This window comes from Hyaena hyaena, unplaced genomic scaffold (genome assembly GCF_003009895.1).
Source record: "Hyaena hyaena isolate Hyena2069 unplaced genomic scaffold, ASM300989v1 scaffold_492, whole genome shotgun sequence".
Taxonomy (NCBI): Eukaryota; Metazoa; Chordata; class Mammalia; order Carnivora; family Hyaenidae; genus Hyaena; species Hyaena hyaena.
The window spans coordinates 908,947-925,332 of record NW_024081124.1 but is presented as its reverse complement, the minus strand read 5'-3'; the positions used below and the strand labels follow the sequence as shown (position 1 = coordinate 925,332).

At 66.1% G+C, this 16,386-nt stretch overlaps 1 protein-coding gene across 3 annotated transcripts in view; it reads left to right on the top strand.

The window, feature by feature from the left end:
• The first annotated feature begins 398 nt into the window (after positions 1-398).
• The window catches only part of SLC13A5 (solute carrier family 13 member 5), an 18,172-nt gene continuing 2,184 nt past the window's right edge, over positions 399-16,386 (top strand). For 2 of the 3 annotated variants that reach the window (XM_039254515.1, XM_039254514.1), the window contains exons 1-10: positions 399-508; positions 5,391-5,519; positions 5,657-5,793; positions 7,924-8,108; positions 8,723-8,891; positions 9,791-9,913; positions 11,154-11,369; positions 11,972-12,072; positions 12,729-12,847; positions 14,668-14,829. In XM_039254515.1, coding sequence (XP_039110446.1) covers positions 407-508; positions 5,391-5,519; positions 5,657-5,793; positions 7,924-8,108; positions 8,723-8,891; positions 9,791-9,913; positions 11,154-11,369; positions 11,972-12,072; positions 12,729-12,847; positions 14,668-14,829 — 1,443 coding nt within the window. In that variant the 5' untranslated portion in view covers positions 399-406. Of the gene's footprint in view, positions 509-5,325; positions 5,520-5,656; positions 5,794-7,923; positions 8,109-8,722; positions 8,892-9,790; positions 9,914-11,153; positions 11,370-11,971; positions 12,073-12,728; positions 12,848-14,667; positions 14,830-16,386 lie in introns of those variants that run through there. The other variant, XM_039254513.1, reaches the window with a different exon arrangement.

The following is a 16,386-nucleotide window of genomic DNA, read 5'->3' as shown; positions in this document are numbered from 1 at the left end:
CGGGGACTTGGCTTCTGGGGGCCCCGCGGAGCCCAGGGGGCGCAGGTGCGTCGGCGATGGGGGCGCACCCCAAGGCCGGCGCGATGAATGACCGACCGCCCCGGTCCCCGCAGCGCAGGACCGGCTTGGAGGGGCCGGGCCGGGGCGCCCCCTCCCGGAGCCCGTCAGGGGCTGGAGTCCGCGGGCCCCTCCCGCCGCCGCGGTGCTGGATTGGGGGCCGGCGCGCCCCACCGACCCCGCGGGGTGGCCCCGCCTCCGGGGCCGCGGGGAGGCCGCGCCGTGGGGGGGGGGGGGGCGGGGCTGGCACTGCCCCCTCCCCCCTCCGCCCGCCGGGGGCCCCTTCTTAAGCCCGCGGAGCCTCTGGCTGCCCCTCACTCGCCTCCCCGGTAGGTCTGCCTCCTCCGCGATGGCCTCGGCGCTCAGCTGCGTCTCCAGGTTCAAGTCCTTCCTGATCTTGTTCCTCACGCCGCTCCTGCTGCTGCCGCTCGTCATTCTGGTGCCCGCCAAGGTCAGTTGCGTCTCCCCGCAGCCCCGCGCCCCCCGCGCCCCCCGCGCCCTGCGCTAGCGGCGCGCACCCCCCGGGCTCCCGCGGGCTGCACTCGGGAGCTCCAGGCGCCAGGTGGGAGGTGCCGGCACACAATTTCGAAGGGGCGCGGAGACCCCAGGGCGCACCGACCTTGGGGTTCACAGATCCCAGGGGGCAAGAACCGGCCGGTGAGCACAGAAAGCTACAAGTTAGCAGGATCCTGGCCACACAGACCTCCCCATCCCCACACCCCATGGACTCAGCCCCTGGCTCAGAATGCCCCCTCCACCTCACCTTCGAATGTCACCCGTGCCCTCAGGGCGCCCCGGGCGCCTGCCTTTCCCTCCCCCTCCCTCCCGTTTCTCCCCTTAGCAAACCAGGACCTGGCAGCGTGGGTGGCTTCCCAGGTCAGTCAGGGAGGAGCAGGGGAAGATCAGCACCTGAGTGGATCCGAGGTGCGGCCTTTGCCACGACCGGGCCCCCAGTTTCCCTCCCCACCATCCACATTTCTCCCCGGCTCTGAGGCTGAGAGGCTGGCTGGCGTCGGCCTGCGGCGGGCGGGAGGCGGGCGCGTTCCCAGGCTCACGCCTTGGGTGGCACGACCCGGGCCTTCGGGGAAGCTGGTCCCTTACCCAGCTGCCCAGCGCTTGGGGAGGGAGGCCCAGGATGAATGGCCTTGGCCGCAGGCGGGGGCGGGCGGGGAGCCCTGGCCGAGCTGGGCTGTGGAAGCCCATTTGGCAGCGGCCCGAAGCCCTTTGAAGCCTTTTGTGGCTGCTGGCTGCTCCTTCCTCTCTCCCTCTTTGAGCGCCTTCACTCCGAGCCCAGACAGGAAACCTCTCCGGTTCCACCCCCACCCCACAGGTTCGGGGAACAGAGGAGCTCTTTAGGGGTGCTCTGGGGGTAGTGTAGGAGGGGCTGGGGGCTCAGGAAACCCCTCGCAACAGAACTGCACTTCCACCACCCCCTCCCCTGCGTGCCTTTACCCAAAAGCCCGTATGTTCTGGGCCTTGGTTTTCTCATCTGTACAATGGGCCAGAAGGTGTGGTTCTGATGCTTTCTGACTTTGGGCACCAAAAGCGATGATGCCAGTTCCTAGGGTGGGGGAGGGAGGCCGGGGGGCAGCTTGGGCGGGCTGTGCGCAGCCCTGGGCCAGCCAGGGACAGCGCATCCAACCGTGGGGGGGTCCTCAGCACAGGGCCAGCTGTGAGCAGCCACAGTTCCTCGGTGACAGCCGGGGAGGGGGGGACCAGGCAGGGGACCCGACGGGGAGTGATGCTCCCTGGAATTGCGCGGGCACTCGGAGAGAGCGTGCCTGAGACCCCACTCCCAGCCGGCGCTCCCCACTCCCCTCGACTCCCCCGCAGGCACGCACACAGGCCGGTCCTGACGGGACCCTCCACCCTGGGTGTGTATGGGTGTGTATGCGCGTAGGCAGCCCGCCCTGGGAGCGAGGATCGGGCGACTGGAGGCGAGTCGGGCCTGAGAGTCGTTCCACAGGCGGCCTTCCTGTGCGTTCCCTCCCCGGGCGCCCGACCCCGCGCCTGTTTCCCAGTTTGTGCCACTTGTTTGGGTCCCCGGCAGAGAGCCCGCTGCCCCGCCCCCACAGCGCCCTGGCGGCAAAGGATCCAGGTGCACCTGAGGGGGGCAGGGCTGCGGGGTGGGCGGGGTCCCAGCGGCCACCCTCCCGGCAGCGCGCCTCTCCCTGGCTGCGCCCCTCCCCTGCCCGGATCCCCTCCCGGCACCACCTCTGCTCTGCTTCTCGTGCCTTTTCTCTGAGTCCTTTCTGTAAAAGATGGCCCTTTAACAAGGTAAACAGTGTGTGCATCGTACTGTTATTTTGTAGAAAGTATTTAAAAATTCCTTTTTTTTTTTTTACATTTTTTCATGTTTATTTTTGAGAGAGAGAGACAGAGCACGAGCAGGAGAGGGGTAGAGAGAGAGGGAGAGAGAGAATCCCAAGCAGGCTCCGCACTGTCAGAGCAGAGCCTGATGCAGGGCTTGAACCCACAAACCGTGAGATCGTGACCCGAGCCGAAACCAAGAGTCGGATGCTCGACCGATTGAGCCACCCGGGTGCCCCCAAATTATTTACAAATTCTTATTTTCGAGGTCTGTTAAGTATAATGTAAAGATGAAAACACCCTTAAATGCCCTGACACACACCGGCACACAGGTATGCTCTCTTACCCACATTTCCCCATTAAGCACTGTGTCGTGGACACCCTAGCTTGTTAATAATTAGGTTAATATTCAGCTGTGTGTGCAGCATGTAGTTGCTGAGCCCCATGAGGTGCTGGGTGCTGCTGTGTGAACCCCAGTGTCCGCTCTGTCTTGGTGTTAAGTGCCCTTCCAGACGCCTTCCCGGCTGCTCACGTTTGGGCCTCCGTGAACTGGTTACATGTGTCCCGTTTCTGAGTTTAGACGATACGGGTCCCCAAGCCCTCTCTGCACACTGGTCGATAACTGCCCTTGACTTGGAAGCAGGTGGGGGGCGGGGGGGCTGGGGTGGAGCCTTGCTGCCGCAGGATGACGATGAAGAGAAGGATTTGTGGGCAGTGTTGGGGCTTTTAAATTCTCTATAACGCACCCCCTTCTTGTCCGCCCTGGAGGGGATCTTTCCTCGCCTCCCCCACCACGGAACCAAGGTCCAGACACACATCAGGGACCCTGAAGGCCAGACAGTGGCAGACAGTGGACGTGGAGCAGGTCTGTCTGGGGCCGAAGCCTGGGCTTTTGACCGCGCTGCAGTTCGGCCTTGAACCCTGTGGCTCCGACCAGCTTTCACACTGCAAGCCCTGGGCCCGGGGACATCTGGCGAGGTCTGGGGACGTTTTGTACAGTCGCACCTGGAGAGGGTTCTTTGTGCTGGCGTCTGGTGGGGGCAGAGGCCACGGAGGCCGGGTCTCGCGTGCCAGGCTGGCTCCGGCCCCCAGCTGCAGGCAGTAGGGAGTGCCAGGCGCTCCTGGAGGCCCAAGGAAGCTTGGTTTGTATGGTGGTAACACCACCCAGGCGGAGAATTTCCAGGTCTTCGTGCGACGTTCCTGCACACGGCAGGCGGTCTCCTGGGTCCCGAGAAAGTGAAGGTGCAGCGGTGCGTCTGCCGTCAGGGAGACGGCTCGGGCCCTGCGGGCCTGTCCCCGTGTGGGCACTCGGCCAGCGTCCCTGAGTGTCAGCCCGTCCTGGGTGCTGAGGACAGAGTGACCCACCGGCACGGGCTCTGCCCCCAGGTGTGTGTGCCGGGAGGGGCCGGGGGGGGCGGGAGGAACGGGGAGCTGGGCGGCCAGCTGTCCCTCTGGGCGGGTGGGGGGGTCAGCATGTGTGCAAGGGAAGAGCGGTGACAGTCACTCACTGCCACAGGGGTGTGGGGGGGTGGCTGGAGGGCCTGGTCCTCACAGGGCCTCCCTTGAGTCCTGCTGACGCATCTGGGGTTTGTCCTGAAGGTAACAGGAGGCTTTTAAAGGCTGCAATGACCTCAGCAGATTTGCAGATTGAGAGGGGAGCAGTGTGTGGTGCTGGACGTGGCGGGCGGGCAGGCGGGCGGTGGCCTGTGGTAGCCTGTGGTGGCATGTGGTGGCCCGTGGTGGCCCGTGGTGGCGGGCGGTAGCGCGTGGTGGCGCGTGGTGGCCTGGGAGGGAGGCGCTGGGGAGCAGGGCCAGGGGCTGCAGGTGCGGCTGATCTGGGGGAGGGGCTGGGAAGAGGGAGGTGGCGTCTGCGTGGACACCGAAAACCCGTGCCTAGGGAGGTGCCCGGAGGTGGCGGGCGGAGGCCCACAGTCCTGCAGCCGGTGCGGGGCGGCCGCCAGCTCGCACCGGGGCCAGGCCTCCCTCACCGCGAAGCCAGATCCCAGGGCTACGCGGCTCACGGGCTCAGGCGGACCCGTAGACCAGGATTTAATTCCCCTCGGGAGAGCTCGAGGCCTGCGTACCCAGAGAGGCCGATGAGAACGCGAGCGATGAGCCGCAGCGCCCTGGGGCGCAGCGTCCGGACCAGCTGGTGCGCAGCTGCGTTTGTGGGAGCAGGCGCTCCGAGCAGCCCGTGGAGATGGAAACGAGGAGCCGAAGCAGGAGTCGAGCGAGGGCATCGAGGGGACGACGTGGGGCTGCCCGGCTCCTGCGACGGCCGAGAAGAAGCACTTCCTCCACGACAGGAGGCCACGAATCCGTGCATCTGCTGCTGTGAGAGTGACCCGTGTGTCGGTAGAAACGGTGCAGGCCTTCCCGGACTCAGGATGCGGCTGGGTCCCCGTGCACCCGCGGGCGACCCCTGGGCTCCGCCAGCTGGCCCTGCAGCCAGGCTCCAGCCTGTTTCACCTCGAGTGCTGAACGTCGCGTACAGTTCACGGGGTGCCATCCCGGGGGGCAGCCAGGGCCCGTGGGGACACAGGGTGGCTGTCCGCCCGCCGCTGGCCTGGCGAACTCGCTGCTGCACGGGAGCTGAGGCCGCCACCACCAGCATCACGGAGAAGGCCGCCGTCCACGCAGCGCCGCGGGCTCTGAACACGGCGCTCGCTGCGTGTCGCCGCCTTGGCACGTTGTAGGGTTGAAAAACCGTCAGGTTGAACCGTGGGGAGCCGGGGTCCCCTCCCCTTCTCCTCCTTCCCCCTTCCCCTCCCCTCCCCCCCTCCCTCTCCCCCCTCCCCCCTCCGTCTACCCCCACCTCTCTTACTCTGTCCTGTGCAGGTACAAGGGTTTGCCCAGGGCCACAGCTGGGAGGCCGGGGCCCCGAGTCCCTTGATGCCGGGCCCTAGGTCCCCCTCTGACTCCCACGCCCTGTTCTGGCCCGTCCTGGCCGTGCCTGCGGCTGCCCGGCGCCCCGGTGGGGAAGGGGGCGCCAGCGTGCCAGGGCCTCAGGGCTGTCCCTTCAGTTCGTCAGGTGCGCCTGTGTCATCATCCTCATGGCCGTGTACTGGTGCACGGAGGTCATCCCGCTGGCCGTCACTTCCCTCTTGCCTGTCTTGCTCTTCCCGCTCTTGAAGATTCTGGACTCCAAGCAGGTGAGCACCCCCGGGGGCGCCGCACCTTCCGTCCCCACCGTGAGCAGCGGCGCTGCTGCCTGCCTGTCTCAGGGACGGGGGCCCGGGGCCGGCAGTGTGGCCAGGGCAGCACTGACGGGCCCCGTGCCGTCCGCCAGGTGTGTGTCCAGTACATGAAGGACACCAACGTGCTGTTCCTGGGCGGCCTCTTCGTGGCCGTGGCCGTGGAGCGCTGGAGTCTGCACAAGAGAATAGCCCTGCGCACGCTCCTGTGGGTGGGCGCCAGGCCGGCATGGTGAGCGCCTTCTGTCCCCGCACGGGGCTCCGCACGGCGGGGACACACACCAGGGGGCTCCACACGGCGGGGACACACAGTGGGTCGCACATGGGGTTCCGCACGGCCCGGGGACACGCACCGGGTCGCACACAGGGCTCCACACGGCAGGGACACACACTGGGTCGCACACGGGGCTCCGCGCGGCAGGGACACACACCAGGGGGCTCCGCACGGCCCGGGGACACACCGGGTTGCAAATGGGGCTCCGCACGGCGGGGACACACGCTGGGTCGCAAATGGGGCTCCGCACGGCGGGGATACACAGCGGGTCGCACACGGGCAAGGGCTGGCCTGGCCACGGGCTCACCAGGGTTTGGCAGGCAGGTGGCCCCCGGGTGGGGCCAGGTAAGCAGCCGTGAGTGAGGGTCCTCTGAATGCAGAGGAGGCTGGGCTGCGAGGGCCCCTCTGTGTTCAGCAGACCTGGGGAGGGGTCACAGGCCCCGCAGGGAACAAGGTGGGTGCAGGCTCAGTCAAGCCATGCCCGATACCCGCGGGGGTTTTATGGGGAAACAGGAAATGGGCTCAACAACCAGCTCAAGGGGAAACAGAAAGGCCGTCCCTCCCAGGCTGGCACGCGTCCCCTCTCTGCACAGAAGCCCTATGTCACCTTCCCCCACGTCACTCAGTACTTCACTTTCTCACCCCGCCCTGAGGCCTCCCCCGCCCGCCACAGGCCACGTCCCACCATGGAGTTGACCCCCTGGGGCGGCGAGAGCACCCGCAGACCCGGGGCGGGCGGAGCTTCACCACCCGGCCCTCAGCACCTGCTACCTTGCCCTCGGGCGGGGCTGGGACGGGCCTGAGCCTCTCCTGGGGACTCGGGCCGCACTTTCTCTCGGGCTCCGTCAGTGAAGGCGTGTGTCCAGCCCTGCCTCCCGAGGCAGCCGCCGCTGAATTCCCCGTAGATCCTTCCTGGGGAGTCCGTGTGCCGGGGTCGTGCGGGGGGCACTCGATCTGTTACGCTCCGTGGCCTGGAGCTTCGGCAGGGGTGGTTTACAGGGTCGGATGCAGAGCCCCTGCGTAGTCTAGAGGCTTGAAGCTTGAATTCTAGAATTCTCAGAATCCTCGATCTCGGGACCCTGGGAGCGGGGAGCTTCTCCACGAGCGGCCGGGCCTCCTTCTGGAGTGGGCCGCACAGACTGCCTTCCAAATCCAGAGGGCTGCCCGCTCTGCTCCGCCCCTCCTGCCCCCTGGCTCCGCCCTCCCGCCGTCCTCGAGCTGGGGGGACCTTTCCGTGGAGTCCCCGTGGGGCCTTGAAGCGCCGTCTTTGCTCGTGCAGCCCGGGGCCTCGTGGCCTCAGCTCCTGTGGGTCCGCGAGCCCCACCTGCACGGACGCCTGTTGAACCTCGGTGCAGTGCAGCCCTTGATCCTTCCCCAGGCCGGTCAGTGACCTCAGGGAGGGGCCTGGCCCGCAGGGGCACGGAGACCGCGAGCAACTGGGTCTCCCTCAGCCACCCCCCACGAGAGGAGCTTCCACTCCGGCCCCGGAGCCGCGGAGAAGAAGTGGGGAGCAGATGTGGGGACGTTCCTCCCAGCCCAGCCGAGGACTAGCGTCGAGGGAGGGAGGGGGGAGGGGCGCTCAGGCCTGGGGGCCGAGCTGGGACGGAGGCCGGGAGAAGGAGGGAGGTGTTCTTAAGGCCTCGAGGAACCCGTCTGGGAAGGTGGGGGTGTTATCTTTGAAGGGAGCCTGTTTCCAGAACAGTCTGTGGTCCTGGTCCACTGCCGAGTGGAGGGGGCCAAATGCATGGATGGGGGAGGTGGGGGCAGGCGCCCCTCCCCTGCGGGCTGGCCGCCCCGCCCTGCTCACCCTGGGGCCAGCTGGCGCTTCCCTGGCTGGGTGGGAGCCCCTCACAGCCATGATCCGTCTGAGGTCTCTCGGCGACGCCATGGCCAGCACAGGGCATCACAATGTTCGTGGGGAGAGTTCGAAGGGGTAGGCGCTGTGGCTGTGACCCCTTCCACCGTCTAGGCTTGCATTGGCTCCCGTACCTCGGCCCCGGCCCCCGCCTCTGCCGCAGGGTAACCCGGGCCCTAGCTGCTCCCAAGGCACTGGGGGAACCGTGGCTTCCCTCCCCCTCCCCCCTCTAGGCTGATGCTGGGTTTCATGGGGATCACGGCCTTTCTCTCCATGTGGATCAGCAACACGGCGACCACGGCCATGATGGTGCCCATCGTGGAGGCCATACTGCAGCAGATGGAGGCCGCCAGCACCGCAGAGGCCGGCCTGGGGGCCCTGGAGCTGGCAGACAAGGGCAAGGCCAGCCAGCTGCCAGGTGAGCCCCCCGCCCGTGCCTCCCTCCCCCGTCTGCACCTGCTTCTGCTCAGGGGCCTCTGCTCTGCTCGCACACGTGCTCCCCGCCAGGCCCGGGGCTCGGGAAGTCAGAGGGCGCCTGTCCCATTTATTCTCTGCCGCGTCCACTGCGCATCCCCGGGGCTTCACGGGGGGTGGGGGGCCGGTGGCCTCGTCGCTGGGTCCTGGGCCCAGTTCCGGGGAGAGCAGAGCCCAGCAGACTGGGTCGAGAGGCCCCTGGCATGGCTCCTCTGACCCGGGCATGCCTTAGCCGGCCGCCGAGGGAGCACAGAAGAGGGCCAGGCCTTGTGGGGGAAGAGGGTCCCTGAGGTGGACACGGGCTCCTGTCCCCGTCCCCCAGCGGAGGGAACAGCCTGCGCAGGGACAGGGCGGGACGGGAGAAGGGCGAGTGTGAAGCCTCTGCGTTTGTGTGGAGCTAAGGGCCCCGAAGGAGGTGGAGGCAGACGGCAGAGGGCCCAGGCTGGCTGGTGCAGGGGCAGCGGAGGGAGCAGGCGGGGGGGGGGGGGGGGGGGGGGGGGGGGGGGGGGGGGGGGGGCAGGGGCGGGGGCGGAGGCTCAGCCCGCGCGCTCCCCACAGGGAGCCAGGTGACCTCTGTGGGGCCCACTGAGGGGCTGTGGGCTGACCGCGAGCGGAGGCGCGTCCGCAAGGCCATGACCCTGTGCGTGTGCTACGCGGCCAGCATCGGAGGCACCGCCACACTGACGGGGACGGGGCCCAACGTGGTGCTCCTGGGCCAGATGCACGAGTGAGTCACGCGCCTGCCTTCCGGGCACATAGGAGGGCCCCGGGGCTGGGGCCCAGCTCTCCTCCCTGCTCAGCTGGGGCCGGGCAGACCCTGCGGGGTGGGCGCCGGTGTCCACAGACCCCGTTGGCTTCTGCTGGGGGTGGGGGCGAATCCTGCCCTTCTTCCCGGCCTCTCGCTCAGACAGGAACGTGCGCTGAGCACTGAGCCGAAATCGAGGGAGTGGGCAGCGTGGCGAGACGCTGGTCCCCCCCCCAACTTGCAGGGACTGGGCACAGACGCCCCCTCGCAGCTGGGCCGCTGAGCTGGGCTGTTGACGGCGGTGCCCTACGGGAAGGGTTAGAGGTCAGGGCACTTGTGGGGGTGGGGCTGGGGGCGTCCCTCCCCCGGGGCCCTGACGGTCAGCTGCCTGCAGGGATGGAGAGTTCCCTGAAGGCTGGGCAGGCAGGGCGGCTGGGAGGCGGGAAGGGGCCCAGCCCGCAGACGCCCGAGGCCCGGCTCGCGGACTGTTGTGACTGTTCCGTAATGACAGCTCACCGCTCTCCTGAGGGTTCCTCTGGGGAAGGCGGTGCTTAAGGGACCCGGTGCCTACGGGTGGGGGGCGGAGGGCGGCCCGCCGCGGAAGTGATCCTCCGCCAGCCCCAGGAAGCTCGGGAGAGTGGCTTTCCCAGGGGCCCCTCCGTCGCGTCCTCCGCGGAGCCCCGACGCTGTCGGCCGGCGCGGACTTTCGCGAGGCCTCCGGGGGGCAGGGGGGACTGGACCCGCAGGCGGGGCGGTCGGCCGCCCCCCAGGCTTGTCCCGTGAGCGGCGGGGGGCCGGGGGGCCGGCGCTCAGGGCCGTGGGGCGCCGTCTCAGCGTCCGCCCTGGGGGCCGCCGTGCGCAGCTCAGCGTCCGCCCCGCAGGTTGTTTCCGGACAGCCAAGGCCTGGTGAACTTCGCCTCCTGGTTTGGGTTTGCCTTTCCCAACATGCTGGTGATGCTCTTGCTGGCCTGGCTGTGGCTGTGGTGCGTCTACATGAGGTTCAGGTGAGCGGGTGCGGCGCGGCTGCGTGAGGCCCGGGTGAGCTGCGGCCCCCCCACCCTGCGCCCCTGCACCAGCCCAGACCCCGCGGGGCACCTGTGAGGCCTTCCTGTGTGGCCCTGGCCATTGCTCCAGCCCCCCCCCCGCACCCCCCTCTGGCCCAGAGTAGGGGAAGCTGCTGGCCAGGCCTCTGCACAACGCCTCCGTTCCCTCCCTCCCCACCTCCCCACCCCCATCCGTGTGGGAAGAGTCGCTCACAGCCCGAGGTTGTGCTGGTGGGGCCCCTCCCGCGGCCATAACTGAGCTCTCGGGGTGCGGGGTACGGGGTCCTCTCCACTCCCTGCTCCCATCACCTGCCTGTGCCTGTCAGACCCCTCGGGGCTCCCGCCTCGTGACCTCATCTGACCCCAGGTGCTGCCAAAGGTCTCACCCCCTGATGCCAACTGGGCGTTAGGGCTTCAACATGCCGTGAGTGAGGCCCGGAGCAGCCGGCATCAGGGGCACCAGCCTGGGCTGCGAGGCCCACTGACCCCCTGGCAGAGCGCGGCAGGCACTGGGCTGGTCCTCTGCCAGCCTTGGGGCGTCACCTCAGGACCCCGGCCCCTGCTGCCCTTCTGACGAGGGAGTCCGCCTGTGTCCGCGTCCACGCTGCCGCGTCCACACTGCCGGCCACGCCTCCAGCTCCGCGGCCCTTGCTACCCCGACGCGGAGCCTGGGGGTGGGCAGCTCCCAGGAGCCTTGCTGAGACAGCTAGTCACGCTCAGCTGCAGCGACGGGAGCCGCAGGGGCTGTCCTCCTGCCCAGGCCGTGCCCGGAATGTTCCGGGCCCCCTGGATGCCCTCACTGGAGCTGGGGTAGCACCTGCCTCTGCGGTGCCCTCACCCGGGTCCCTCACCGGACGGTCGTGGGGAGCCACCCCAGCCTCAGGGAACCCGTCTGGAAGCTGCCTTCCCGAGTTCATGAGTTCACGTCCGGCCACGGGGGCCACAGGCCCCGGCCCTGACGGGACATCACAGCTGGCTCGCGCCCAGCTCTCCTAGCCGGGCTGCCCGGGGCCAGGGGTGGGGGCTCCTCCACGCGCCGGGCACTCCTAACAGAGACTTCCTGCCCCGCGCCCTGCGAGGGAAGACGGGCAGGTGACGGGGGCCGCCCCCGGGCAGGGGCTCGCTCAGGGCCCCGTGGGCGACGGGCAGCGCCGGCTGACCGCCCGCCCGGCCTCACGGCCACCTGTCTCTGCACCTCTAGCTGTAAGGCGTCCTGGAGCTGCGGGCTGGAGAGCAGGGAGCGCCAGGACGCCGTGAGCACGGTGCTGCGGCAGGAGTACAGGAAGCTGGGGCCCTTCTCCTTTGCCGAGGCCAACGTCCTGGCCTGCTTCCTCCTGATGATCGGCCTCTGGTTCTCCCGGGACCCTGGCTTCATGCCCGGCTGGGTGTCGCTGGCCTGGGAGGAGGGCAAGACGAAGTAAGTCACGCCCCTCTGTTCCGGGCACGGCTCCCGCCGGCCAGGCAGGGTGGCCCGGCTGAGGCGGGTAGAGATTTGCTCAGCCCGGAGCTCTGCCGTCTTTCCTCCCTCTGAAGGCAGACAGGGCCCGGGGTCCGGGGCCTCTTTGGTCCGGAGGGTGTGAGCTGCCTCCCTCCAGGCTGCGCTGTTCTGTGGCAGAAGGAAGCAAGGTCGAGAATCACCCGCGCCCTAGACAAGGCGGGCGGGCGGGTGGGAGACGGCTGCCCGTGGCCACCTGCCGCCCGCGGCCTCTTGGGCTCGCACCGAAGCCTTCGTGGGCACCCTGTGAGCCCAGGATTCTGGAGTCTGATGAGCACGGGTCATGAGGCGAGTCCACGGAGCCACGCAGACCGAGAGGGGAGCCAGCGGCTGAGGGTCACCCTGCTGGGGGCAGAGCTGGGCCGGGACGTGGCCATCCTGGTTTCCAGCCGGGGTTCCGTCTACACGGCCCTTAGGGCTCCAGTCCTCACACTCACCTGAGCCTGTAGACACAGAGCAGGCTTGTTCGGGGGGGGGGTGGCCCCGAAACTGAGCCGGGCACATCCGTGTCCTCTCCCCGCTAGGTACGTGTCCGACACCACCGTGGCCATCTTCGTGGCCACCTTGCTGTTCATAGTGCCTTCGCAGAGGCCCCAGTTCCACATCCGCGGCCAGACGGAAGAGGGTAAGGCTCCCGGGAGCCTTCGCCGGCCCTTCCCTGGGACGGTTTGGCGCAAAGGCTTCTCTTGTGCCCTTCAGACATTTGAAACCCCGTCAGTTTTACAGCAGAAAGAGACCAGCTTCCAACTTCCCGCAAGGCCATCCGCGTGGCTTGGTCTCTCTCTTCCGGTCTTTGCTAGGGTGGGTGTGTGTTACTCGGGCCGCTCAGACTGTTTCTCGGTTGTTTGGGTTTTTGTGTTTTTACAGTGTGAGCACTTCCCGGTAACGGCCCGGCCTTATGTCCGCTTCCTCAGCCACAGCATCGTAGCCCCTCGAGGGCCGGAGCTGTTCTCTCTGATGGAACGTTCTGGCTGTTTGGCATTTTTCATTATTACCAATTAGTTTTCGGGTGTATAGGTGTTTCTTCTTCAGGATAAATTTCCAGGAGTGGTGTTATTATAGGAGCATATTTGGGCCGATGCGTATGCTCCCAGGAGCGGGTGACAGTTTTACCACATCTTCACCGGCAATGGGTGTGGTGGTCGTTGTGAGTTTCAGCTGACTCGTAGATGGGAGGGTGTCCGTGGTCCACACAGGCTTTGATTCCCCTGCATTCGGTCTCTTGTGCTGCCCGATGCTGCCCTGGCTGGTGTATGTGTGTGTTTTCTTGTCTCTTCTCAGAAAGGAAAACTCCATTTTACCCCCCCGCGCTGCTGACCTGGAAGGTGACCCAGGAGAAGGTGCCCTGGGGCATCGTGCTGCTGCTGGGGGGTGGCTTCGCGCTGGCCAAAGGCTGCGAGGTAACGTCCCTGCCGAATGCCAGGGCCCCTCTTGCACGAGGGGGCGTCAGAGAACTGAGGCGCCCCTCCGCCCACACGCCCGCGCTGTGCTCTGAGGCCCCGTGTCTGTCTGCTCCACATAACGCATGTGTCATGAGGACAGGGACCCTGTCTTGTCCCCAAAGAGCCCTGCACCACAGGCAGTGCCGGGAAGGGAGGAAGCGCTCTTTGAGCAATTGCAGCAACGAGTCAATAAGGGACCGAAAGAGTCAGTTAACCCAGGGAGGCAGGGGCTGCGGGGAAGGCTGCCCGGGGGTTGGCAGTGATGATCTCTGCTTTGATTTGTTCTGGGAGGGTTTTCTTTCGAGTCCCTGTGACTTTCTACCACTACACGTGGTTCTTCTACTTGATGAAATCCTTGTTGATACAGGTGACGTTTAAAAATTTTTCCCGGGGCGCCTGGGGGGCTCAGTCGGTTAAGCGTCCGAGTCGGCTCAGGTCATGATCTCGCGGTTCGTGGGTTCGAGCCCCGCGTTGGGCTCTGTGCTGACTGCTAGCTCAGAGCCTGGAGCCTGTTTCAGATTCTGTGTCTCCCTCTCTCTCTGACCCTCCCCTGCTCACTCTCTCTCTCTCTCTCTCTCTCGCTCTCAGAAATAAATAAAACATTAAAATAAATAAATAAATAAATAAATAAATAAATAAAAATTTTTCCCTAGATGGGTATGTAGCAACACAGAAGGAGAGGACAGGCATTTAGGAGAAAACACACACAGATGAAACTTTCTTACTTCTGTCCTTCCCCAGTAGGGAATAAATGAGGTTGAGGGAGAGATGAGCCACCTGGGTGTTGATATCTTCCACCCACCCATCCATCTATCCATCCACCCATCCAGCCACCCATCCACCCACCATCCATCCATCCAGGAATAGAATGTCTTAGACATATTTGGTCTATGTTGTTTTGCTGGAGGAGCTTGGTGCGTAGCAAGAACAGAAATATCTTTGGGATGAACAAATCATCCATCTGTCCGGTCACCCCATCCATCCATCCATCTGTTGTTTCTCATTCATTCATTCGTCACACGTTCCCTTTATGTCCCTGTTAGATCAGCCCAGGCGTTACAGAGGAGATTCATATGTGTCCCTGCTTTGAAGCCTCTGCAGCCTGGGGAGGGATGCGTGTCTGGAAAAGCGTGTCAGGAGGAAGTGACGCGTGGGTGAAGGAACAAGTGTGTGGTTTCTAGGCAGGAGCCGCGGATGAGGCTGGTGCAGCCGCTCCGCCGAGGGGCGCAATCTAGTGGACTTATTCTGAAGACAGTGGGCAGCCACAGAAGGGTGGAGGGCAGGAGCGGCAGAGTGGAGACCCAGGAAGGGAGGCAGTGCCGGAGATCCAGCAGGCGCTCGACACCCTCACCCTCCTCGGCCTCAGAGCCCTGCGGCGCCCTCCCGCCCTGGATCCCTCCTGAGCACGGACAGCTACAGGGCGCTGAGCGGAGATGGTGACCAGATGCTCCGGGAGGCCTGGTGGCTGCGTGGGCGTGAGGAGTAAGAGGAGCAGGGACCCCAGGGTGGACAGCAGGTGCTGGGAAGCCCGGGGAGCGGACTCTGGACCAGAGAGAGTGACTTCAGGTAGAGGCATGTTGAGCGTGACCCTGGGCCACCCTTCAGTTAGTAGAACAGCTGCTGGAAGCCGGTGCAGGCGACAGCGGGGCGAGGCCGGGACTCACACGTGGCCTGATGGAGGCCGCCTGTGGCTCTGATGCAGAGACCGGGTCAGAGGTGCAGGGGGGGCTGAGCGCTGGGGGCCCCCAGCCCCGGTGACTGCCGTCCGTGCTCCCCAGGCCTCGGGGCTGTCGGAGTGGATGGGGAAGCAGATGGAGCCCTTGCGCTTCGTTTCCCCCGCGGCCATCACCCTGATCCTGTCCCTGGTTGTCGCTGTGTTCACCGAGTGCACGAGCAACGTGGCCACCACGACCCTCTTCCTGCCCATCTTGGCCTCCATGGTGAGTGAGCTGCTGGGGGCGGGGGGACCCTGGGCCACGCCGGCCCAGGAGGCTGTCAAGCCGGGACTGTGTCCTGGGTCCCTGGAGGGATGGAGGCCAAGCACGCTTCGCAGGCCCGGGGCTCCGCGCCCCTGACGACCCTGAGCCTGCCGCCGGGGCGCCTCTGGCCTTGGATCCTCCGCACTCGCCGAGGTGCACAGCACGAGTCAGGCCCTCAAGTCCGTTCATCAGTGCGGCTGCTTGTTTCCCGAGCGGAGGAGACAGGGTTTGTGGGCGGGGGTCCCGGGGACGAGGGAGGGTTTGGAGCACGGAGCCCGGGGTGTGCACACACACAGCCACCAGGAAGAGACCCGGGGCGGGGTGCTGGGTCTCGGGGGTGGGGGGAGAGGGCGTGCAGGGCGCGTGGCGGTGGGCGGGGCCTGGCCAGAGTCTGTGCACGGGTCTGAGAAGGGGACAGGGCACAGGGAAGAGCCCTGTGACCCCTCACGGTGCCTTCCAACCCCATCGCCCCGCCGCACCGTGGTCCTGACCTCGGGGCGGTGCGGCAGGAGGCCGGGCCGGCGGCCAGAGGACCTGGCTCCAAGTCGTGGTTAGAGCCAAGCGAGAGGGGGGCCGTGGACTCCTCCGTGGGCGACGGCCGAGCCTGGGAGAGGCCGTGCTTGTCACCCTGTGGTTAGGAGTCTGAGCCAGAGCTCAGGATTCAGGCCGGCAGATTTCCACTCGGCGGCCCAGGCGCCCGTGTGTATGGAAGTAACGCCTGGTGGTTTGCTTCTTCCGATCTGAGTGCAGATGGAAGTGTTGAACTCCGTTCCCCTGGGCAGGCTGCTGGGGCGCCGGTGAGCCCCCCGCCCCGGGAGGGCCCGGAGCCACACAAGAGAGGTCTTCACCTGAGGGTGCGGTCAGGCTTTTCTAGAAGCGAGAAGCCCATGGTACCTCTGAGGCCCCTCGAGCTCCTGCCTCGGAGCCCATCTCAGGAGGGGGGCAGGTGGCGCCCCCCAAGCAGCATGTGGGGTGCCTGCGCCATGCATGTCCGAGACCAGGGTGAAGGGGGGCCAGGAAACAGACGGGGTGTGGCCTTGCAGAGGCCTGTTTATCCACAGGAACCATAACCTGAAGTCGGCCCCCACCCTCGACTCAGCAATTTCATGTCTGGGAATGTACCTTAGGAAGATTGCCAGAGGGCTCACGAGTACATATTCCAGAAAAACCCACCGCAAAGTCACTCATTATAAAAATATTCTCTTAACATGGGGCGCCTGGGGGACTCAGTCGGTTAAGCGTCCGACTTTGGCTCAGGTCATGATCTCACGGTTCGTGGGTTCGAGCCCCGCGTCGGGCTCTGTGCTGACAGCTCGGGGCCTGGAGCCTGTTTCAGATTCTGCGTCTCCCTCTCTCTCTGCCCCTCCCCTGCTCACACTGTCTCTCTCTTTCTCTCTCTCTCAGAAATAAAAACATATAAAAAATTTTAAAAAAAAATTCTGATAACAGCAGGGGATTGGGGAGATGAAATATATTCACAATGTGATCCTATCAAGCACCAGGCGGGGGGGGGGGGGG